The sequence below is a fragment of the Salvia hispanica genome, chromosome 4 (genome assembly GCF_023119035.1).
Source record: "Salvia hispanica cultivar TCC Black 2014 chromosome 4, UniMelb_Shisp_WGS_1.0, whole genome shotgun sequence".
Lineage (NCBI taxonomy): Eukaryota > Viridiplantae > Streptophyta > Magnoliopsida > Lamiales > Lamiaceae > Salvia > Salvia hispanica.
Window position 1 is genome coordinate 36,448,413 of NC_062968.1, and position 24,907 is coordinate 36,473,319.

Sequence of the window (24,907 nt, forward strand, 5' to 3'; positions counted from 1 at the left end):
TGAAGCAATAGCATATGCCATTAATTTATAACCAAAAAAAGTGGAAAGAGAACAAAATTAGGGGGACGAAGCTACTTCGTTTATGAGATGTTGGTGAGAAGGGATTTGATGAGACTCCTCCTCTGCAATGGTCTCCAGCCTAGGAGGGGTGGAGTGGCGACGAGGAAGAACAATCAGCTGCGGCGCAACTTCAAACCTACAACTCAATAAGTTAACATGCTTGGCCATCGAACGCTTTAGGTTTTAGTCTGTCTGGAGATAAGGCAAGTAGTGTGAGTGTAGTTGCAGTCTTGAAGAGGGATTTATAGGAGGCGAAGATGTCGGCAAAAGTTTGGTGGAATCACCACTTTGTTTCAATATTAAGCGTATGTGCAAAACGTGCTGCGTTAATAGCCACAATTTTTCTCACCCTCCAAATAGTGTTTTTGCGCACGTCTACGCTTGTTTGGAATTTGGAATATTGGAAAAAGAATACATTCATTTCAAAGAAAAGAATTTTACGTGGACACTTTTATTATTATTAATATTATTTCATTTCGGATTTTTAAGGGGAAGGCATGGAGAAGAAATTTAAAATTTGGAAGGACAAATTATTTAGTAATGCTAGAAGACAAACAGAGCATAAGCAATCATCCGATGCTAACAACGTAATAAGAAATAAACACATTCATGCGATTAACAAGAAAAACAGAATTACCAATCTAATAAGATTAAGATCTGCTTTGTGAGAACAAATTGAAAAAGTATAATCACACTAAAAATTATAATCACAGTAGCATGATTCCATAAATTAGACACCAAAATTTGCAGAGCTAGAGTCTCACAATGAGAATTGGTAGTTTAATAAAAAAAGATTTGTTGACAATATTTATAATCATCATGCATTTTACTGACTAAACAAAGTAATGAAAACACGGTTTACCAAAATTGAACTCAAGTCTCACTATATTAAAAAAAACACAGCTGAAAAAGCTGTGAATATCCGTACCAATCATCCAATCGAGACAAAATTGAAAAGAAGAAAATGATATCAAAAACCAAAAAGGTGTAGAAAAACGAAAGCAGATCAATCGAGAGGAACCTCGACGTCTCCATCGGTGATCTCCTGCTGCAGATCCTTAGGATCCTTCCCGTCGACCGTACAGCCAACGGAGACGCAAGTCCCCAAAATCTCCTTCACGGTTCCACTCAAATCCTTGGCCATGGATCTAGATCTCATGACCTTGGCAATCTCGATCACGTCGTCGAGGGAGATATTGCCGTTGTGCTTAATGTTTTTGGTCTTCTTGCGGTCGCGCTCGGGCTCCTTGAGAGCTTTGATGACCAGCGCGGCGGCGGAGGGAACCACGGTCACCTTAGCCTGACGGTTCTGGACGGTAAGCTTGACGGTAACGCGGAGACCCTTCCAGTCCTTGGCGGTCTCCTTGGCGATGTCCTCACCGATCTTCTTCGGGGAGAGGCCAAGGGGACCGATTTTGGGGGCGAGGGAAGAGGCTGCGCCGACTTCTCCTCCGGTCACCCTTACGTAGACGTCGACTATTTGGGACGGGTCCAACTTGGGCGCCATTGTGACGGCTAGGGTTGATGGAAGAGGATGAAGGGTGCGCTTAATTTAATTGGAGGGGTTTTGCTTATATTGAGTAATTAGCTAGGGTTTTGCGTAGATGGGCTTGCATTGGGCTTTCTTTAGCTACTCTTCTGGCACAAGTTTTACTAATAAAATGCCCAATAGTTTACAGATAAGGTATGGACTATCGATGGGCCTATAGGGGTGTAATTGTTAACCAGGCATGAGAATTGTGGATTTGCTAATACAGATGGACACCAAGTCAAATAGTTAGGCAGCCATAAAGTACATCTCCTGCTGCTGATTCGCTAAACTAGGTCAATAATAATGCAACGCATGTTAAATAAGAGTCTGTACTCATCCATTCCTTATTAATAATAGTATAGCTTAACCCATGGCACGTGAATTCTATATCTCTATTTTAGTACTACTATAAGTGACGGGATAAGTTAATCAAGACGTGCATATACTTAAACTTATCATTACACCCAAGCAATTGCTTTTTTTAGAAGCACAAATTCACAATAACTTATTGGAAAATAAACACTGTTCACATAAAGACTTCTCGTTACGGACAATCTTGAGTTGTACTGCCTCCGAGTCCGACTAACCTTGGTTTGGATATTTCTTTTCGGCCAAATGTTTGATTAGAAGTTAAATGAATAAAGAATAAAGTAGAAAATCAAATTAAGTAAAAGTGAAAAAAAAATAATAAAATAGGAGATAAATTACTATTTTTATCAAAAAAAAAATGAAACAACTCAACCATCTCGACACTACTGCAAACGAAGGGATTATTAATTTTGTCATTTGAGCTAGGCATGATTCTTTGAAGGGCCATTAACTTTAATTGAAAATTAATCCGTCCCGATTCCAGATTAAGTAAAATTGGAAAAACTGATCCTCAATTTTTTGGGAACGAAGGCTAAACCTCTAATTAGTACTCCCTAATAAGTGTAAAAAGGTAAATAAAGGCTAAAGAGTAATAATGTTTTCTCACTTTCTCGCCAAGCACATTATACAAACATGTTTAAGATAAGAAATTAAGAGATTAAAATGACACAATTCAAAATAAAAAAGTAAATAAATGAAATATTTAAATAATTAGTGAACCAATGATGACAGCCATACTTGTATATGGTTATATAATCTCTAAATGTTTGAAGATGCTACGCAAGCATCACCCTATCATTATTTAGCGAAGTCAATCTTGCATGAAATCTTCATAGTGATATGGTTAATAAGTGGGATTAGTTAATTATGTTAGATAATTGCTCCTCCATTATTGTGATCAATCTGGGGGTGGAAATGTCTAATTTAGACACGTTAATCTTGCATCTGTTTTATGTTAGGTCGACTCACATAGTATGTGTTTTATTTCAGCCACGTGACTTTGGAAATCAAAAGGTGAGACCTGAATATCAATTTTACTGCAGTAATCAGTTGTTGCTCAACTTTATTACCATGGAATTCTTGATTATTGAGTTATATTTATCACGTCTTTCTCTCTATTAGGTTGTTTTTAGTTTTTTAATTAGTTGTGTATGATAAGTCTAATATAAGCAGTTGGAATTGTCCTTGTTTAGACTTTCTAGCTCAATTAAATTTGTTTCCCACTTCTCGAAATATTATTGGTTGGTAGCCAAGCAGGGTCCATCCCATGAGGAATAGGAAATTTGGCCTGATTACATATTTATGATTTGGTGTTTACCACTACACCAAGATTTTTAAGAGTACCTAAATAAAATTTCGAGTAAAATACTAGTGGGAAACCTTCATATTTGCATTTTCATAAATGTAAATATGAAAATGTGGGATTGCATTTTTTAAAAGTACTAAATCCCGTAACTACATGGAATATGGCCGCTAAAGTTGATCGCATTGACTAAACTGAAGACTATGGTGACATATAGCTGGTTTTGGCTTGATTAGGAATTGATTAAATTAAAGTGCAAGAAAAAGATGGACAACAATAATTCGTAATTTAAACTTATAGATAAAAGTGAATCACGTGTTGCGAGGTTATAATAATTGAGGGATAGACACAAAGACACGTACAATATGATTACACAAACATGCATGCCCACCAACGCATTGAGATACATATATGTGACTCATAAATTATTTGAAATTTAATCGATTACCTCTATAAAAAATAGTGCTCATATCTTTTTTTTTTCAACTAAAATACAATCTCCTTGCGTTTGTTTAAACCGCTACTTCTTATGTCTAGAAAGCAGTTACTAGCTTATCATTTAATAGCAGCATACATTTGTGTTGGTTTGAATTGTATAAGTAGCGAGGGGTAAATTTAAAAAATGTAAAATAAAATGCGCATATGAGTTGAAATGCACTTATAATCAACATGTCCAATTAAAAAAAAATATTGATTTTTAAATTTGAAAAGTTAATCTTTGTTAGATGAAATACAAAATGTTCAAACTAAATATGGGCAGCTAAAAAAAATAGTAGGACATCACAAATATTTACTGCCACAAACTTTGCCCACAGAACAAAATAAAGAGATATAAATAAAAGCTAAGAGATGACGAGTCAAATGCCACAAAATCTGACAATAAACAAAATAAAAGAATACTACTACTACAAATTAAACACCAAATAAAGACAAGGTCAAGTAAATCGGCAAACCCACAACCAACCAAAACAAAGCAATCATAGACCTACGGAAAAGTGGATAAGAGAGTATTTTGGATGCTATTAGAGGATGTTTACCAAATGTAATAGTACTTATATATAGATTAAAGTAATTACTGTATTAAGGTCATTTTTTATGTTATGGAACGGAATGATGGAATAGATGGTTATTCATACTTTTATTCTACTACTTATAATTAATTTGTCCCATACGGCACAATAAATGAAGAAATAAAATGAACTTTTATTCTACTACTTATAATTAATTTGTTTTATACGGCACAATAAATGAAGAAATAAAATGAAAATGTGAAGATATCGTCTTCGTTCCATTAATCACCTTATTTCATTCCACTGTACCATCATTTTATAATACCGGTTTATTTTATTTCATTTGCATTCCATACTACCATAACAAGAAATGTCAAAGTATTTAAGTTAAATGTATAGCATGTTTATAGATAATGCCTAATATTCCCTTTCTTCCAGTAATATGTAAAGTGACCACTCTAAGTCAAAGATGCATTTAGATAATCACATACCAAATCAAAATTTGACGGATACATACAAGAAGATGAGCATTACTAATTACTCCATTTCATAGATTCGAGGAGTTTTAGCGTAATGACAAAAAATATGCCACATATAACAATGGAAAGGAAAAATCCTTGTACGCGACAACGACTTTGATTTTGGCAGGCGAGATGTGTCATTAGGACCACCTCACTTTCAGCATTTGAAATTACAGTTTTACCCTTTAATCCTAATACAGATATAATTAATTATTTTAAAGAATTTCATCACCAAGCAATCCAACTCTACCCTCTTCTAAAAGCATCTTGACCTTTGTCATCGCATGACATGGGCATCGATCTCGGCTGATCCGACACTCCTGTTCCGGGCCGTGGCCGGGCAAGCGGGCGAAGGAAGAAGCGAAGACGGAGGGGAAGGCCACAGTGCAATCGGCGAGTCGCTTCTACGTCCGTTGTCGACCACACCCCGGCCTTCCAGGAAGTGGATCCGAGGATGAGTACGCGGACTGGGTGGCCAAGGGGTGGTTGGAGGTGCACGATCCGCTGCTGCGATCAACCAGCGGGTCGTCAACATGCGGGCGAAGATTAGAGCTGCCTACAGAGGCACCGCCCGCACGGGAAGGACTTCAGCGGGGAGGAGGTCCCGGAAGGGGTGGGAGCGCATCGTGGCCGCGGCCGGGCCGCTTTTCGGCGCACGCCAACGCCCTCCGTCGACCTCACTAGTGGGCGTAATGAGGAGGACGCCCGAGGATAGCCGAGAGTCGGCCTCCTTGGCGGGGAAGTACAAGGAGTTCCACTTCTGGGAGTGCTATGAGTTGTTGAAGGACTCCGAGAAGTTCCGTGCGGGGTGCGACGCCGGGTGGCCGAAGAAGCAGAGGCTGAACTATACCGGCGACTACAGCGGCAGCAGCGGCGGATCCCACGACCTCCCCCCGGATGCTGAGGAGTTTCCATCCCCTCCTTCATTTGCCGGTCGCCCCTCGCCCGGTTGGACAGTAAGCGGGCGCAACGGGCCGCGAGGGGCGGATCCCCCCTATCGCCCCGCGAGGTCCAGTCCTCCGCCCTCCCACCCGCCCCACTCGAGTACACTCTCTATTCGCGTAACCAAACGCGGGATCGATGTACAAGGTCTTCCAAGATTGGAGGACCGCCACTGACCCCACGGAGAAGATGTTTCTTCACTCGATGCTCGAGAGCATGCGGGTTGATTTGGATGTCGCGAGGGCACGGCTAGGGGGTTCCGACGTGGGCTCAGATACCACGGGTGGCGGAAGCGGCGGCGGCGGCGGCGAGGACGGCGGCGACGGCGATGAGGAGTAGAGAGTGGCGGGGCTCGTGTGTGGAAGCCCTTTTTTAAATAAAAAAATCATGTACTTTTTTTTTTAAATCTTTGTAATTTTTTTGAATGGAATGGGTTAATTTTCCCGTATATGTGTCGTAAATTTAATTCCGTAATTTAATCGTAATTTTAATTTCTTAAATATAGTATATTTTGAATTATTTTTATTTAAATTGGTACTTTATGGCTGGCCTAAATCTGATGTGGCGGAGGTGGATTTTTTGTGCTGCTGACGTGGCAGAGAGAGAGAATGGCTGACCTATAGCTGGCCTATTTGCATTGGAGATGCTCTAATACAATATTAAATTATTTCAGAAGGATTAGTATTTAATATGAATTATAAATTTATTTTTAAATTAATTAATGCTTATGAAGAGACTTCAATATAAAAAATATATCTAAATTACCCAATTATATACATGTACATTTATCAACATCCATTTATTTAGTGTAAATTTCTGTACTAATTTATTGTGAATTATGGTGCACTGAATATAGGCCAAGCCGGTTGAATTGATATAACTATTGCAATATTGAACAATTAGCCACACAAGATTATGTTAGCATGTACTGCCTGACTAGACAAATTCTTGGTTGAGTTGCCACTTGTATAACTCCTTTACCTACAACTGTAACCGATAAGCTTTAACGTGAAAAAGGCAATTAATCATAATTATTTTTTACACATAGATCGGACACATCATGATTATCGTATGATATTGTAGAAGATGGAAATTTCCGGCCTACACAAGTTTTGGTCAAATTTGAATCTCATCTATGTGTATTAAATAATGAAATTGAATAATTGCCCTCTTGTTATTTGTCTGAAAGGTATAGCCATAACTTATTTGTTTTATCTTTCAACTTCAATACCGACCACCAAATAGTTCTGAATGTCAGTTAAGTATTTTTTTTTGTTTGAGAATTTATGACTTTTTAAAAAGAAAATGATATAAGCTGTACTCGATATTTATTGTAATCACAAAATTATCTTTTATTTCATATGCATGCAATTACATCACCCCCAAATTTTCAGCCAAATTTTTATGATGTTATAATTTCATTTAGGTAGTGATTAATGTATATAAATGTTCATGTACATAATTGGCCATTTTAGCGATTTTCATTTCACTTCATAAAATTAAATAATTTAAATAAATTAAAGCTTCGTATTATATATTAACCCTGTTGCAATTATTAAGAAAAGAATAACTTTTATGTACATGTACATTTATCTTCTATCATGTCATATTATCTAAAAATTAGCAAATCGAAAAAATGGTGTGCCTTTTCACCAGACTTTAGAATGAAGATAGTAAGTATATGGTGTGGCAAGTTCATGCATCGACATGATTGAACTTTTGGCCTTTTGCGCAGATGGATGCCTCTCGTTTTTATTCATTTTGTCTTATGAAACGTTTTCTTAAATATTTTGTTATTTCTTACAAGCTTTAAAGACAGAAAAGTTAAGGATAAAGGAAACTAGAACTAGGTGGGAAGAACACAGTTGCTCATCAATTATAACCTTAACCTTTATTTATCACATTGTACTTGTGATCAATGTATGTGATGCTTTGGTTTTGTGGTGTGTGTATGTGTGTGTACTTCTCCCATTTTTTGCTCTCCTTTTTATCTGTGGATTGAAGTTTCAAGATTAAATATAGGCTTAAGTATGCAAGTGTTTTTCAAAAAATATTCTTGACTTACATTTTCTTTTCAAGAACTATTTGACCTAGTCCGAAGATGAAATGCCATGTCTACTCTGCAAAATTCTTAAGTGACCCAAAACTATGACTCCGTTACCGAAGTATGGTAAGAGCATCTCCAATAAGGAAAGGTAAATGAAAGAGGTATATTATCTATTTACCTTCTTAAAAAGTGAAATATACAATTCCAAAAAAGTAATACATTCCAAAAGAAAAAGAGTATATACAAAGGTATATCATTTAAATAAAATAAAATAGTAGTACAAAATGCATTAAAAAACATAAAGTGAGAAAAAGTAAAATACTTTCTCAAATACTTCTCCCTTTGGAGAATGATTTTTCATGGAGAAAAGATAAATATGGTAGTTATATGACTTTACCGTTCCATTTATCACTCCCCTTAGAGCATCTCCGGTGGCGCCCTTCCCACTACGACTTCCCACAAAAACTTCCTGCCACGTCATCACTAGGACTTCCCATTCCACTGCCACATCACTAGGACTTCCCGCAATAAAATTAAATTCACAATTATTCAATTTACGGAATTAAAATGTCGACACGGAATACGGGAAAATTCTAATACTTCATTAAAAAAAATTACATAATACTTAAAAAAAATTACATAATACTTAAAAATTACATAATCATATAAAGTCGAGAAATACAACCCTCAGCTCTCACTCATCCTCGTCCCCGTTGCCCGTGCCGCTGCCGCCTCTGACGTCCCCGTCCCCAATCTCGACGCCATAATCATCAATGGGTGGCATTCTTAAATCGCGCCGACATGCGTCGATCACATCCTTGCACATCCTTTTGTACATAGGATCGTGCGTGCTAAACCACCTATGCATGTTCTGACTCAGGGTCTTCGTTAGCTGCGCGCGGGCGAGACGGTCGTACTCATCTGGGGCTTCAGGGGCCTCCGATTCGACCTCGAAGGACCCGCTACGGCTGCCACTTCCCCTCGCCATTTGTTGCGCAGCCTTTTGCCCCATCAGGCGACGACGACGGCGAGAGTCTGATCGTGGTAGCGGGGACACTTCCTCGACTTCGGGGAGCTCGGCGAACCAACACTGTTGTTGTACTCACCGGAAGAGTTGATCTTCGTTCGCTTCCAGCCCGAGTCGACACCCGCACAAAACTTTTGCGAACTCCTGACCACGAGAAATGCCTCCCATTGGTCAAACTCTTTGAACTTCAATTATTTGTCGGGGTACTGGGACAAGGTTCGGTTCTTCACATCCTCCTCAGACATGCCGTTGGTTGCCATGCGCAGGTTGTTTTGGTAGAGACCGGCAAAACGACTGAGCTTAGGCCTCAACCGATCCCACTGTTTCCGGCATTGCTCGGGAGTGCGAGGCTTCGCCCCAGCCGGTTTGAGTGTGAGGTAGACCTCACTAATGCGATGCCACAATCGGTCAATATACTGGTTCGCCCCGACATAGGGATCCTCGACTACACCGACCCAAGCCTTCGCAAGCGCGGTATTTTCCCACACGGTCCAGATCGACCTCTTCCCCCGCTCCTCTTCACCCTCTTCCTCCTCTGCCCCCGTTTGCGAGGAAGAGCTTGGGGCTTTGCCCTTGCCCCTACCCCCACCTCTGGCCTTGCCCTTGCCTTTGCCCCTGCCCCTTGCAGCAGGCTCCGCCTCATCGGGAGTCTCACGGATCGGCGATAGCCCAACCTCCTGCCCCAACTCCTCAAAAGAGAAAGTCTCGATGCCGGCGTACTGAGTCTTCGGAACAATACTAGGGGGATCGTCGGACAACAAATCTATATATGAGCGATAGACAGATTCCCTACGCGTCCTCGGGCTCCTGTGCTGCATCGTCCCACCCATCCCTGCCATCCCCGACATCATACTCCCCATCCCTGCCATATTTGGCGGCATACTCCCCATCCCCGTTGCCCCGGACATCATCCCACCCACCCCCGCCATCCCTGGCGTCATACCGCCCATCCCTGCTGCCCCGGGCATCATCCCACCCATCTGACTAATCCAATTGTACATATTGTAGAACATTTGGGGAGTAATCCCCGCCATCCCTGCCATTTGGGGATTCATCCGCGCCATTTGGGGATTCATCCGCGCATTAAAGTTTCCCTCCGTTCCGGCGGGAAACGTGGGTGTGTTTCCTCCGCTCGTGGTGGGGGAGTTCCTATTGTACTCCATTTTATAGTAGAAATGAAACTTGTAGATTAGAGAGAGAAACTTGTCAACACAAGTGGTGTGAATGAAATGAAGTTCAACAATCCCTATTTATAGAGTTTTTTTTAAAAAAAACAATAATTTTTTGTCGGACGTCCGACCCCACGCCACAGTGGCAGACATCCGCCCGCTCGTCGGTCGGATATCCGAGCCCATCCGACGGGCGCACGGGACGTCCGTGTCCTACCAGTTTCCTCACTACGACGGACGTTCAGTCGGACTTCCGCGGTCCGCTGTTGGAGATGCTCTAAACAAGAAATAAGAATTAATGGAGTAGTAATTTTGTGCCTAAGTTAAGGATTTTTTTAAAAGAAAATATAAGTTGGAAATAATTGGTTAAGACATAAGTTTGGGACACTAAATGGAAGAGTAAATGTCAATTTCGGTCCTAAACATATGATCAAAAAATGAATTTGGTCCAAAACATTCAATTTTTGAAAACACAGGTTCATAACAAATGAAATCCTTTGTCAGAGTGGTCCTTTTTTGACGGTTCTGTCAAAAAACTAACGGTTATGTCATTGTGCAATTAACGTTGACCGTTAATTTTTTGATGGAACCGTCAACAAAAGGATTACTTTGTCGACATTTTCATTTGTTATGGACCTATTTTTGAATAAGTGAACGTTTTATACTAAATTTGTATTTTGATCATATATTTAGGATCAAAATTGACCCTTACTTCTAAATAGAACGAAGCTATACATTTATGTGAAGATGATAAATTTGAAAAAAGATATTGTTGTATATTATTAAAGTGGCTTAAAGTTTTTTAATCGCTGAGGACAAAACACCAATATTAATCTACATAATGGTGCTTTACATAGTATCACATCAACGTCAATGTAAAGTTTATTCTACTAATACGTATAGCTTATAAGGATACACCTGTCAATTAAACAAAAACCCAAAGAAAATAGAAGGCAATAACAAATTAATATACGTATCCCGTCAACACAAACTTCGTATTGAGTATACGATTTAAGCAACAAACTGCAAAATCCTATCCCAAAAAAACTTACCTTCCAAAAAAACTCAGCATTAAATAATTATTACCATTTGCAATATATTTAATTACAATTCTCTATTGGTAAGAAAAAGAATAGGTAAGGCAGAATTATTGGCATAGCATTGCATAGCTTATCCAAAACAAACATTATATATAGTGGGACTATTACACCCAAACTCATCCCACCTACAATTACAAAGTCTTTTTCAGCAACCATATTTCTCAATTTCTAAACTTCAATGGCAGCAACAAAGAGCCACCGCTACCTCGGCGGCGCAGCCAGGCTCTCCATGTCGGAGTTCGCCGATCAATTCGAATTCGACGAAGCCGACGTCTGGAGCAACAACAGCAACACCGATCAAACGGAGAGCAGAAAATCAATTAATTCCAATCCGCGCCCCTTTAAAAAGCCTCTGCCGAAAGCCGCGGCGGAACGGTCCCCGATCGGAGCGAAATCCCTCCCTGTGAACATTCCTGACTGGTCGAAGATCCTCAGGGGAGAGTACAGGGCACGCGCCGGTGAATGTACGGAGGAGGATGACGAGGATGAGGACGACGACGACGGAAATTACCAAATGCCCCCTCACGAGTATTTGGCAAGGACGAGAGCTGCGTCGCTGTCAGTTCACGAAGGGATCGGGCGGACTCTCAAGGGCAGGGATTTGAGCAGGGTCAGGAATGCCATTTGGAAACAGACCGGCTTCGAAGATTAGCACCGATTCTCTGAGTTCTGTTTTTTTTTTTTTTTTGTTAGCTTTGATTTCAGAGGATTGCTCCTATTACTACTACTACTACTCATTACGTTAGGGAGGGGGGAATTGAAGATTACCTTTTGGATTTAGGTAAATGGCGACCTTTTTTGTGCCATTAATTCTTCATTTAGGGGTCAAATTTCTTGCTTAGTGTTTTCTCTTTATGTTTTATGTAAAATGTTTATCGGAATAAACTTATCAATCTTGCTAATTTGGCGATTGTTTTGGTCTTGTCATTCATAACTTTGCCTAACGATTGATCAACAGATTGTTGCGTTTATTGTTATTTTAAATGCTGACTTACAACTAAATTTCATGCTTGATTGTAGTTGTAAATTAATAGTACTAAAATGCAATCCCACACAAAACAAAAGTATTAAAAGGTGGATTGATTGCAAATGATTTAAATTAATACGGTTCCTAAAATAAAATTGATTGCAAATTAAAAGGTGGATTTCTTTTTGAAAAAGTCAGTTATTTACATTTTAATATTATGCCAATGGTATAGGTAAGAAAACAACTGGCTAACTGAAACAACCCCTTCAAGTAAAATCCACTCATTTATGAATTCACTTATGTGTCGACATTTGGTTCAATCTTAACTTGTGTGTTTGTATTTCATTCAAATTTGTGCGGGTTTGGTTGTCCATAGCACCCAAAAATGCCACGACACCGTATTCAACTTCCGTATATTCGTCAGATCAAGTATCCCATTTTCCTAAATAATTTATTTATGACTTCTAAATTGTTTTACTTTTAAAATCAGATAAATGATTTGATTATTGATTTATTCTGATTTTGCACCAAACTATTGATTTATTCAGATATATTTCAATGAATTAATGTTACTATTAGTATTACAGTTGTAGACTAATCTTTCTATAAGTGTATGAATATGAAATTGGAGGCCAACCTTTATGTTGGGCTCAGATCTGAACACAACCACAGCTAACTTTAGTGATGTTGGAACTGGGCTGGTGGCCCAATAAACCTACATCACTCATATTTCTTATGTAGATATATAATATCATAATTTTATACATAGCTCATTTTTTTTTACTATAGCTCCCTTAATAAAAATAACAATATTTATGTATAGTGAATTTATTAATTCACCTTATAGTCTCAAATTCAAAATTTTCATTAATTATAAAATGTAACCAGTATAGTCCTAAAATTAGAAAGATGAAAAAAATAAGGTAGAACCACCGCGTGCACAACTCCTACTTTGATTTATATTGCAGGGCAGAGTAAACACCAGACAGAGACTCTTTAGATTTGGCTACCCGGGAGTCGAAGATGAGCTTTGTGTATTGTGTAGAGAAGAACCAGAAACAATTGACCATATCATTTTTAATTGTAGATTTTCCAGTAGCCTATGGTATTTTGGATGCAATTGCTGTAATCTCACCTTTGCATGCCCAAGGACCCAATATTTTGTTTTATTACATGGATAGACACACCGCTCACGAGATTTGATAAGAAAATTTGGAGCTCTCTCTTCTATATGATCTCTTGGTCAATCTGGTGGTTCAAGAATAAAGTAATCTTCGAAAAGATGAAACCAAATTGGGATGTAGAGAAACAAGTACTCCCTCCGTCCCATTGAAGATGACCCACTTTCCTTTTTAGTTTGTCCCAACCAAGAGTACTCATTACCAAAAATGGAAACCCATTTATCTCTACTTTATCCCTCTCTCTTACTTTACTCTCTCCACTCAACATACAAAATAAAGTTGCATAAAATCCCGTGCCGCCCAAGAAAGGGGTCATCTTCCTTGGGACGGAGGGAGTACTTCTTTGGAGGCTTGGATTATGGATTAAAGGATGGTGTCCAAATATTCCTTACTCGCCCGAACAAATATGCGAAGACCTACCTAAAAATTAAAATTAGAAGATGGTTGGGACACAAATGAAGTATACCTGGTGAGTTGTGGCTTTTCATCTTTGGTGTGGATGTTTGGCACTTTGCTAGTAGTTTTTGGTTTGTCGAGAGTTCCTTTTGGGCTGGCTTTGTTTGCGGTGGTTGTAGGTTGTTTGTGTTTGGTATGATATTTTTGCGGCATTTCTTTGCTTTTGGGGAGATTTAGTTTTTTATTTAAGTTTTGTACTCCTTTGCTCACCACGTTGAATGGTTTGAGCCTTTCTTTTTATAAAAAAAAAAACTTGGAATAACCTAAATAAATTCCAATCTGATGGGTCATGGGTACATGTTATTTTGTCTGTTCTTTTAATTTTTGGGATTGTACGATCTTCATATACACATTTTGGAGGCTCTATATTGGCTAAGGTTTTTTATTAGAACATTTAATTTGGGGATATAGGGTAAATTAGCAAATCTAAATAATAATAGGGTGAGAAAAATCGAGGTAAGTGTACAATTACCCTATTCGTATTGTCATCTTATATAAAAAGATTTTGATTTGTTCAACAAATTTAATTCCTTTTTTCAGGGCAATTCTATAACTCTACTCACTAAACGAGATTTAGGTCATCCACATCTTTGTCTCAATATCGTCTAATCCCTTAACTATTCATAGTCCCACTGCACTTTTTACCTCATCTCTTAACTAAGAAACAACATTTGCAACCCTCTATCCTTAACCATCTCATCCTTTAACTATTCATCCAATTTCATTTTTATTTTTATTTTTCAAAAAATTCAATTAATATTTCACTGAAATATTAAATTAATCCTAATAATTTCATAAATTCATTAAAAACTACGGAAATTGGGTTATTTATAGATGAATATAGGAAAAAAAGAAAATTAAAAAATAATAAAAAAAAGTTCCTCAAAAAGAAAGGGACAAAATAAACGATAAATTTTTTTTTTCAAGATGTTTTAGAAAAACAATAATTAAAATCGACGCCACTCGCAGAGTTGGCGAGTGAGCGTCACGACCCAACCGCTGCTCGCCACGTGGCCAACGCGCGTGGCGAGCCAACTCGCCAACATGATCTCGGCGGAGGGATACGGGACGAGACGGAGTGGTCACATCGCTGGCTCGATGCTGTCTCGTCTCGCCGAGACGAGACCGAGACAGCATCGAGCTGCCGCTGCGGATGGCCTTAAAATGTACCGAATATCTATGCTTATCCTTATCCCCAACCATCATCTTAGTTTTGTTCTTTAATTGAGATTCAGCATTGTGGTCGCTGGTCAGAGTTGATAAAATATGTGTTGTTCTTCTATTAACAACATCAATGTTTGGTTAAAATGTTTCGTAGAATTTTTTGGAGGCTTATTATAGGCAATGTTGGTTAATTAGTCGGTTAAATTAACCGATTAAGGTTTACCTTCTAATTACGTATCAAAATCGAAATCAATCTGAAATCAGTAGCCTACTGACCATTTGATTAGTTGGTTAATCGACAAGAACTAATACTACTTGATTATAACTGAATACGTTTGTCAGAGAGTTAAACCCCCCGATATATTGCTTGAAACACAATTATTATAACCAATGAAATACAAATACTATAGCGTATATAACGTTGAGCTATATGTGGATATCTATATTAGTTGAATTCACAGTGACATTTAAACATCTAATTATGTTCTCCCCCACCAGTATTAATAATATTCTGTCTATGTTTGAATCCAAATAGGGAATTAGCCTAATTCAGTAACAATTACTCCTATGATACGTACATTTTCTTTCAATTCGTTTACAAATTTTGGTTGTGGCTTGGGTGATATTACAATAATTATTAGATGAAACGAGCTTCCGTGTATATAGTTAGGCTAAGATTTATAGCCAGAATATAATTATTGGGAATGAGCCTAATGATTAAATCAACAATTAAATAATAGGTTGATTTTAGTTATATCGGTTATGTAGTCAAATTTTGATCATTAACCGATCTTAATCGGTTTAGCCAGCGGATAACCAACTAACCGAGTAATCTCGCTTACTTATATGCATGGTTCTAGACAGGGATTCATTACAGTGCATAAGCAGTGGGGTGATCTGAATAACTGGCTAAATTTAGAGGGTTAGGGTTGAAAACTTATAATCCGATAATATGACAATCCGATTAGCTCGCAATCCAAGTAGGGATAACCCGGTACCTAATGAGCTAACCCAATGGGTTGTAAATGTACAATTATTGTCTATTGTTATGCATGTTTGACACCGTTTGTTAATTTCTATAATATAAATAACTAAAAAAAAACTTCATTAAATATTCATACACGTTAGATTTAATTATTATAATAATAGAAAAATAAATTAAAAAAAATTCAAATATACTTTTTTAATTTCTAAACCATAAATTAAAATTTCTCAAAATATGTTAACATTTTATTTTATTTATACAAATTCTAATGTAGTGTTTAATCAATCATATATGAGTGTAAGCTAAAATTATTATAATTAAATGTTTTACATTATGACTAATTTTTATCATTATGTATTGGATTGATTATATGTTAATGTTATCAATATCAACCCAATTAGCCTGTTGGGCTGGCCCGAAACTGGTATCTTTAGGGTGGGTTGAATATTTATAACCATATATTCCCTCCGTCTATAAAAAATAATCTCATTTGTGAAAAACACGAGTTTTAATGAGAAATTTGTAAAGTAAGACAGAAAAAGCGAAAGTAGGTTAAATAAGAGAGATAGGGATAAAAACTAGGTAAAGTATGAGGGAAGAAAAAGTGGGTAAAATATGAAAGGGAAAATTTTCATTTTTAGAAATGACACTTTTTATGTGGACATCCCAAAATGAAAAAATATAATTATTTTTCGTGGGCGAATGAAGTATAATAAAACTCGATTAACCAGCACCCTATTAGCCCGCAATCCAAATAAAGTTAGCCCAAAACCCTTTGGATTCAATGTGAGCTGATAGTATTTGAATTTGAGGTTCGATTATTTGGCATGCGTGAGATAATCTAATGGTAGAGTGGGTAATACATAAAACCAAAAAATTTGGATTTGAGCCCACTGCGATCTTTAAAATATTTATTTATTTATTCATACATAAAAAAAAAGAGTTTATACTCCATTCTAGAAGGATTCTAGTAAAAGAGTCCCTGATAAAAAGAGCTTAATTGGCGACAGTGGGTAAGGTGAATAGTTGGAAAGTTCAAGCAGCGGCATTCAATCACAATAAATGGTCTTAATTAACTACGTCTACTCCAAAGAATTAAATTTATGCGGTCCGCATACTTATATACATAAACCTAGATGGCTAGATTCATTCATTTTGCTTTTTTAGTAACGGTTGCGAACTACCCACGTCTTAACGTGATTAAACTATCGAATCTAAAATATTTAATCAAAACAAAATTTCAAGATGTTGCAACTATCAACAGATTTTGGAGTACCAATTTGTTTACCTCACTATTAATAAAAAAAAGTTCTAGTCTCAACAAGGGTGTGGATGAGATCAGTTAGGTCAATATTAGATTATTACTAATTTTTTTGTTCAACAATACAAATGCAGTGTTGGGAATTTTGATTGAATTTTGGGAGTGATACTAGTATTTATTTTGGGGATTGAGGGTGGATGGGAGTAGCAGGTGGAGGTGAATGGGGATGGGGTTGGTGGTTTTTGTGGAGGTTGTAATCTTAATTTTAATGTGAACATGCTACCAAACAAACCACAATTGAAGAAATTTGACACATAGAAACGACGTGATTTTAAAAAACAAAATAAAAAATAAACAACGTGATGTTGAAGCTCATTCTCACGTCAATCCGCCCTTGGGGTTTGGTGCAAACATTAGTAGCACCAATTTGACATGTCTTTCTTTTTTCTTTTAATTTCATTTACCAGTGTCTAATAAAAAGTGAATTTAGAGTTTCAAACTACGAAAGCGTACACTGTTATTATCCCATGTCTCATTACTCATTAGCCTTTTTGTTTGAGCTAAAAAAAAATGATCTTGTGAAAAGTGATTTAAAAAATATTATGCAGAGCACATAGAGTATTCAAACGTGGGAATCTTCATTCAAATTTTACAAATAAGTGGTGACTCCCCAGCAAACACAGATTAACAAAAAAACAGAGCAAATTAACCACAGAAAAAAAAAAAAAATATAGGAGAAATCAAAAGTAAAAAAAGACAAACTAGCAGATAGGCAGAGGTTCACCATTCCATCCTTGAAGACACTCCAACAACGGATCAATAATGAGGCCATTGCTCAATGCCGTGAACACCTTGTCGCATTCCTCCCCGGGCGATACAGCCTTCTCCCCGGTCAAGAACCCTGCCCCGAGCACCCCCCTTATGAACTTGTACAACGGATACGACCTGCACTCCGCGATCCTGTTGGCCACGGCTGGACTCCCGCTCTCGAGGGCGATCCTCGCGCTCTCCACCTCCTTTGGCAGCAAGGCCTTGAGCTCCTCCTCGAAGGCCTCGATCTTGTGGAAGATCGAGGTGCTCGTGTTCTTCTCCAGCTCCCCGTTCTTGAGGGCGTGATCGACCAGCACCTGCCTCAGCTTCTGCATCAACGGGTAGGTGGCGCTGCAGGGGTCGTCCACGTATGCAAAGACGTACTCGCGGTCGACCACCCGGATCAAGTCTTTCTCGCAGAATCTGGACGGGTGGAGCTCGCCGTTGACGCCCATTGTTAGAGTTCTCTTAGCTACTTGGCTCACTGTGTTCTTCACCGCGTGCTTCAGATTCTCCTCCAAATGCCTCAGATCAACGGCTTGGCATAACGCAACGAGGTAGGTGGATGACATGAGCTTGAGAATGTCCAGAGCTTCAACTGTTTTACGTGAAGAGATCAATCCTAGTGAGTTCACATCCTGGTTGTGCTGCTCGGCGCTCTGGACGTGGTTGGTGACGGGATTGGCGAGGAACTGGAGCTCGGAGCAGTAGGAGGCCATGGCGATTTCGGAGCCCTTGAAGCCGTAGTCGAGGCTGGGGTTGCGGCCGCCGGAGAGGTTGGATGGCAATCCGTTGTTGTAGAAGTCGTTGACGAGCTCAGAGAATTGAGCGAAGAGAAGCTTCCCGATGGAGGCGATGGCGAGCCTGGCGTTGTCCATGGAGACACCGATGGGGGTGCCTTGGAAGTTTCCGCCGTGGAGGGCCTTGTTTCTGGAAACATCGATCAAGGGGTTGTCGTTGACGGAGTTGATCTCCCTCTCGATCATCTTGGTGGCGGTGCGGATGACCTCGATCTGTGGGCCCAGCCACTGGGGCGAGGTCCGGAGGGCGTATCGGTCCTGCTTCGGCTTCTGGAGCGGGTCCTGCTCGTGCAGCTTCTGCGCGGCCTTCACGTAGCCGCTGCCGTCCAGGATGTGCTCCATGATGGCGGCGGCCTCGATCTGCCCCGGGTGGTGCTTCAGCTTGTGGGTCAGGTGGTCGGTGAACTCCGGCTTCCCGTTCATGACTTCGGCGAACACGGCGGACATGACCTCGGAGAGGAGAGCGAGGATGTTGGCGTCGAAGAGGGCGATGGACGCGAGGCCCGATCCCACGGCGGTGCCGTTCACGAGGGCGAGGCCTTCCTTGGGCTGGAGCTCGAAGAAGCCGCCCTTGACGCCGGCAAGCTTGAAGGCTTCCTCGGCGTTGAGGGGCTCGCCGGTGGGGCCCACGGCTTTGGAGTTGGGGCGCCCGGTCAGGAGCCCTGCGATGTAGGAGAGGGGCACGAGGTCGCCGGAGGCCGTGATGGTGCCGCGGAGGGGGAGGCACGGCGTGATGTTCTGGTTCAGGAATTTGGTGATGGCTTCCAGGATTTCGAATCGGATGCCGGAGTAGCCTTGGAGGAGGGTGTTGATCCGGACCAGCATCGCCGCTCTCGTTGCCGTGTGCGGCAGCGTGTGGTTTGATTCCGTCCCGTTTCCGAATATTCCGGCGTTCAAGAACCTGTTTCCATTTTTTAAATCTCATCACATTCCGTTACCGTTACTTACACCTAATTTCAACTTAACTGTGTTCATTTTAAAATTTCCCACCTAATTTCTTTTTAATAATAGTAACAACACGTCTACAGTTTTACTCCTAAAAGACATAACTACTACATTTATTGCACCATCGTTAAGAGTTTACCGAAACAGCCAAACCGAGTGAATTACTAATTTGATCTAAAAAATATTCACAGAACTGAAATCGATAAGAATACATAATTATTTGTCGGCCGCTTGGTACAAAATGACATGCAAAATCAGAAAAATAAAGGTACCTAATGAGCTCCTTCTGAAGAGCGCCGCCCTGCTTAGTCCTCCGGTGTGAGGTGGCACCGAAACCGGTGGTGACACCGTAGCTGTCGGTGCCTTTACCCATGCTCTCCATAACCCAATCACTGCTGGCCTTGACACCGGCCCTGGCCGACTCCGCCAGCTCCACCGCCACCGCATTATCCTTGGCCGCGATCGCCGCCACCTGAGATATCGTGAGCGTCTCCCCGCCGAGCTTCACCAGCGGCTTCCTAAACTCCTCCACCATCCGCTTCACCTCATCGAGGTGGCTCCCCTTCAGCGACTCCGCCGCCGCAGCCCAATTCAAGGGATCGCTCTGCTTCACGCAGAAATCATTCTCCGACGCCATTTAATTGATATGTTAGATTGAATAAAGTCGGAGGAAGGAAGGAGCAGAGATGGAGAGGTTTTTTTGGCTAATTAAGATGTGTGTTTGAAAGGGAGTTTTATAGGTATATATGCATTGGGGTTAAGTAAGTTATGTGGTTTTAAATAGAGAATGGTGGAGGTGTGTGTTTAGATTTTGGTAGGTGAGCAATATGAGGGGGGTTTGTTGAGGATGGATCTCGGCCGTTGATCGTATCTCATCAACGCTCCAGATTGACGAGATGTGGGTGAGGACGATTTTCTAATCTGTCCGAAAGCTTGCGGGGTTGGTGGCAAAATGGGATTAACAAGTTGGGGGAGTTAGTTACAACTAGTTTTCTTTCCAGCCATTTTGCTCTTTCTACACCACTTAGCTAAACTCTATATATTTTTTTAAATTTTGATAATAAATACCTAGTATTACTTAAGTGATCAATTGCGCCCATTATAAATAATTAATATAAATGTTTAGCTTAAAAAGGCTGACTTTATGAATTTTAATTTTTTATACGCGCAGATAATAAGTAATGACGAGGTTTGGGCATTTTAATGCCTATAAATCATGCATTAACGATTCTAGAATTGTAACTAACATACTACTACTACATCTTTATTTTCATTATTAAAATTATTTCAGCGGCCAGTGCTCCCTTGGTCCCCATTTAAACCTCCGGACCTAATATATATATGTTTAGCCAAAAAAAAGCCTAACTTTTAAAAAATTTACTAATATTTTCAGACGTCAATAATGAGTAATAAACGAGGGTTAGGCATTTTAGTGTATGCTGAACGAAAACTATCAATCACACACAAAGGATAATAGGATTTTAAACTAACATATTTATATTTTTAATGGACACAATGTGCATGATCAAAATTGAAAACGAGTCAAATCTAAGCCTTAAAAATACGCAAAATCTGTGTTTATCATTTATATGATTAAAACCTGATATTACATGATTGAACACTTGATTAACATGATTTAAACCTAATTTACTCAGTCTAACGAATAAAACTAAAGTACTACTATATTTTTTTTAAAGAATAAAAATAATTATAATAATTATATTATACATATATATATATACATATATATATATATATATATATACATATATATATATAGGGTCTTGTTAGGTTGAGATTATTTACCTTAATTGAGAAATGAGATGCAATATGGGCCACTAATCCATAAGATTCATGTAATGTCAACAGATAACACATTATGTCAACAAGGGGGTATAATTGTAATTTCATTAATAAAAGGCAGAAAACATAAAATTATATTTCAAACCATTTTCTAAAATCTTCTCTAAAACTATCGCTAAAAACCTGCAAATCTTCATACAAATCTTCATAAAATCGAAGACCTTCAAAATCGAAGACCTGCAAATCTCGCTGAAAATCTGCTGATCTTCAAATTTCAATTCATAGACCTTCAAAATCGAAGAGCAAAATCGAACAGTTTTGTGCAATGACGATAGAAAAGCAAAATCGAAGACAATCGGCTGAAGCGACGATTGTAGCTGAATCGGCTGAAGCAACGATCGAAGAGAATCGACATTCCAAATCGGCGGTGGTTGAAGCGACTTCTTCAGGTTGATGAATTTTCAAAATCGGCATTCAAAATCGTCGTTCATCCGAAAATTGAAGAATTTTTGAACAACAGACGACTAATTCGATGGAGTTTGGTTGAATCTGAAGTTTTTAGGTTGATTTTATCGACTTCGATTCTGTTTTTATGCTTTATTTGTTGATGCCCAGTCAAATTTGTTCCTAATCAGTTTTTTTTTCGCTTTTTCATTTTTAGGTTCGAGTACACTTCATAATCAAAGCCTAAGGTGTTATCTGATGGATTCTTCATCTTATTCAGAGTCGACGTCGATGAATGTTGAAGGTATTTTGGTTTGATTTTCATTAACATGACTTTTTTGTACTTTGTTGGTGAATTATACTCTGTTGACATAAATGCAGATTTGCTGACATTCTATGTAGAATTTATTGATATCATGTATACTCTCTGTTGCTATCATGATAATTTCTTGTTCACATAAATGCAAATCTGTTGATATTTGAATTGATGTGCATTCCTACTGACTTCTAATTTGTTTGTCATTCCAGTGGTAGACATGCTCTATTATATTACAGAGATTCTGTGTTGAACTAGGCTAAAGTTTTATTGAAAGCACGAAATGTGAATATTCTGTATTGAAATATTTATTGCAGAACTTCACAAGAAGGAGACATGTGAAGCTGTCACCATGATTGAAACACCACCTATGGTAATTGTTGGTGTCGTTGGGTATGTGAAGACTCCTCGTGGTCTTCGCTGCCTAAATACAGTTTGGGCTCAGCACTTGAGTGAGGAGGTAAAGAGAAGTTTCTACTAGAATTGGTGCAAGTCAAAGAAGAAGGCATTTTCCAAATACTCGAAGAAGCTGGAGACTGACGAGGGGAAGAAAGACACCCAGGCACAGCTGGAGAAATTGAAGAAATATTCTTGCGTCATTCGTGTCCTGGCTCACACTAAGGTATAAACTAATTTCCTTTTTTTGAAATTTTATCACTAATTATTTTTTTCATCAAATTTGACTATAAGTTTAAAGTTTTCTATTGCTATTGTACAGATAAGAAAAATGAAGGGATTGAAGCAAAAGAAGGCACACATGATGGAGATACAAGTGAATGGTGGGACTATAGCACAAAAGGTTGATTTTGCATATGGTTTCTTTGAGAAATAGGTCCCGATGAGATGATTGACATTATTGGTGTCACAAAGGGTAAAGGGTATGAAGGTGTGGTTACACGTTGGGGAGTCACCCGGCTTCCTGGCAAAACCCACAGGGGACTTCGTAAGGTCGTCTGTATTGGTGCAAGACATCCTGCTAGAGTTTCCTTCACTGTTGCTAGGGCTGGACAGAATGGATACCAACATCGAACTGAACTGAACAAGAAGATCTATAAGCTTGGCAAGGTTGGGAAAGAAGAACACACATCCTCTACTGAGTTTGACAGGTTCCAACACTAGCATCTTTGCAATTTGCATTATATATACTTCCATCTGTCAATTCTTTCCATTGAAATTGATCATATCAGTTTAAACAAATAACGATTTGTTAGTTTGTGAATGAACAGATCCAAGTACAATCTAATGTATGGAAATACTATGTTTTTCTCGTTTATCTAATGACTTGTATGTTGATTGATTGCAGGACTGAGAAAGATATTACACCAATAGGTGGATTCCCTCACTATGGTGTAGTAAAGGATGATTACTTGATGATCAAATGCGGGTGTGTGGGTCCTAAGAAAAGTGTTGTGACTCTTCGTCAATCTCTCCTCAAACAGACATCTCGTGTTGCCCTCGAGGAGATTAAGCTGAAGTTTGTGGATACCTCATCCAAGTTTGGACATGGATGTTTCCAGACCACTGAGGAGAAGCTGAAGTATTATGGTGGGGTCAAGGCATAAATTATTTACTGAAAAGTAATTACATTATTTGGCATCTAATGGTCGGCTCATTTTTGCACTAGTCTTGGACAGCTTAGTTTTTTCTCAACTTGTTTTTCGTGATAATTTGTGAGAGTTACATTGTTGTATTGAGTTGTAATCTTCTGATTGATTTTTCATTCTTTCCAATTGTTATTTTAACCCAATTGTCTCGTAGATTTTTCAACTTTGCATGTTGTGGCACATGACATAAAGAAATAAGGTAGCAGGAATGAGTCAAGTTGGGCTGGAAACAAATGTCATTGAATCATATCAACTTTACATAAGATTACAAAATTTTCAAATATCAAATTATTACAAAATAGTCAAAAGCCCCTGTTGTTGTGTTTGTGGGTGGAGGAAGGGGTTATGAATAGGGTTGAGAGTCCATGGTAGGGTTGCAGATTCACTGGAGAAGCTAATGGCTTGCATGTGCAGTTGACATGGCTTGTATGTGCAGTTGACATGACTTGTATGTGCAGTTGATACGATATGGCTTGTACGTGTAGTTGACATGGCTTGTACGTGTAGTTGACATGGCTTGAAAGTGCAGTCGACATGACTTATAATTGTTGACATGGCTTGTACGTGTAGTTGACATGGCTTGTACGTGTAGCTGACATATTATATACCATAGTTGACATGACTTGTATGTGGAGTTGAGACGATATGTACTGTAGTTGACATGACTTATATGTGCAGTTGACATGATATGGCTTGTACGTGTAGTTGACATGGCTTGTATATATAGTTGACATGACTTATAATTGTTGTTGACATGGCTTGTACGTGTAGTTGACATGAGTTGTACATATAGTTGACATGGTTTGAAAGTGTAGTTGACATGACTTGTATTAAAATAACACTTATAATTCACATTTTAATACGGAGAATATCAAATGTCAACTCGTATTAAAATGTCAACAACTAAAAAATAAAACTTATAATTTACATATCAATACCGAGAATATTAAATGTCAACAACTCGTATTAAAATATCAACAACTAAAAAATAACACTTATAATCCACAATTTAATATCGAGAATATCAAATGTCAACGACTCGTATTAAAATGTCAACAACTAAAAAATAACACTTATAAATAGCCAGAATAT

The 24,907-nt window shown here is 38.8% G+C and overlaps 3 protein-coding genes and 1 pseudogene across 4 annotated transcripts; 2 read left to right on the forward strand and 2 right to left on the reverse strand.

Annotated features, from left to right (window-relative positions):
- On the reverse strand, positions 1-1,616 carry LOC125217796 (60S ribosomal protein L12-3). 2 transcript variants are annotated; one of them, XM_048119334.1, is made up of 2 exons: positions 1,082-1,616; positions 1-196 (listed from the first exon to the last, which is right to left on the reverse strand). In XM_048119334.1, the coding sequence occupies exons 1-2, from the start codon at positions 1,565-1,567 to the stop codon at positions 191-193; spliced, it is 492 nt and encodes a 163-aa protein (XP_047975291.1). In that variant the 5' UTR covers positions 1,568-1,616; the 3' UTR covers positions 1-190. The 2 variants fall into 2 exon arrangements, with proteins under 2 accessions (XP_047975291.1, XP_047975290.1); XM_048119333.1 differs by having other exon boundaries at positions 1-252.
- Positions 1,617-11,183: 9,567 nt separating this feature from the next.
- On the forward strand, positions 11,184-11,981 carry LOC125223351. Its single transcript, XM_048126466.1, has one exon. It carries the CDS (start codon positions 11,258-11,260, stop codon positions 11,729-11,731), a length of 474 nt encoding a protein of 157 aa, XP_047982423.1. The 5' UTR covers positions 11,184-11,257; the 3' UTR covers positions 11,732-11,981.
- Positions 11,982-17,712: 5,731 nt separating this feature from the next.
- Positions 17,713-20,396, reverse strand: LOC125219905 (phenylalanine ammonia-lyase). The gene is made up of 2 exons (XM_048121999.1): positions 19,921-20,396; positions 17,713-19,604 (listed from the first exon to the last, which is right to left on the reverse strand). Exons 1-2 carry the CDS (start codon positions 20,283-20,285, stop codon positions 17,855-17,857), a joined length of 2,115 nt encoding a protein of 704 aa, XP_047977956.1. The 5' UTR covers positions 20,286-20,396; the 3' UTR covers positions 17,713-17,854.
- A 2,135-nt stretch (positions 20,397-22,531) lies between these two features.
- LOC125219906 lies at positions 22,532-23,773 on the forward strand (annotated as a pseudogene).
- Positions 23,774-24,907: the final 1,134 nt, after the last annotated feature.

Bases quoted from the DNA above. Each gene is read 5' to 3' on its own strand.
- LOC125223351 (XM_048126466.1), top strand. From the start codon at position 11,258: ATGGCAGCAACAAAGAGCCACCGCTACCTCGGCGGCGCAGCCAGGCTC.
- LOC125219905 (XM_048121999.1), bottom strand. From the start codon at position 20,285: ATGGCGTCGGAGAATGATTTCTGCGTGAAGCAGAGCGATCCCTTGAAT. The intron at 19,605-19,920 runs GTACCTTTATTT...AAATGGAAACAG, and splicing joins CTTCAGAAGGAGCTCATTAG to GTTCTTGAACGCCGGAATAT.
- LOC125217796 (XM_048119333.1), bottom strand. From the start codon at position 1,567: ATGGCGCCCAAGTTGGACCCGTCCCAAATAGTCGACGTCTACGTAAGG.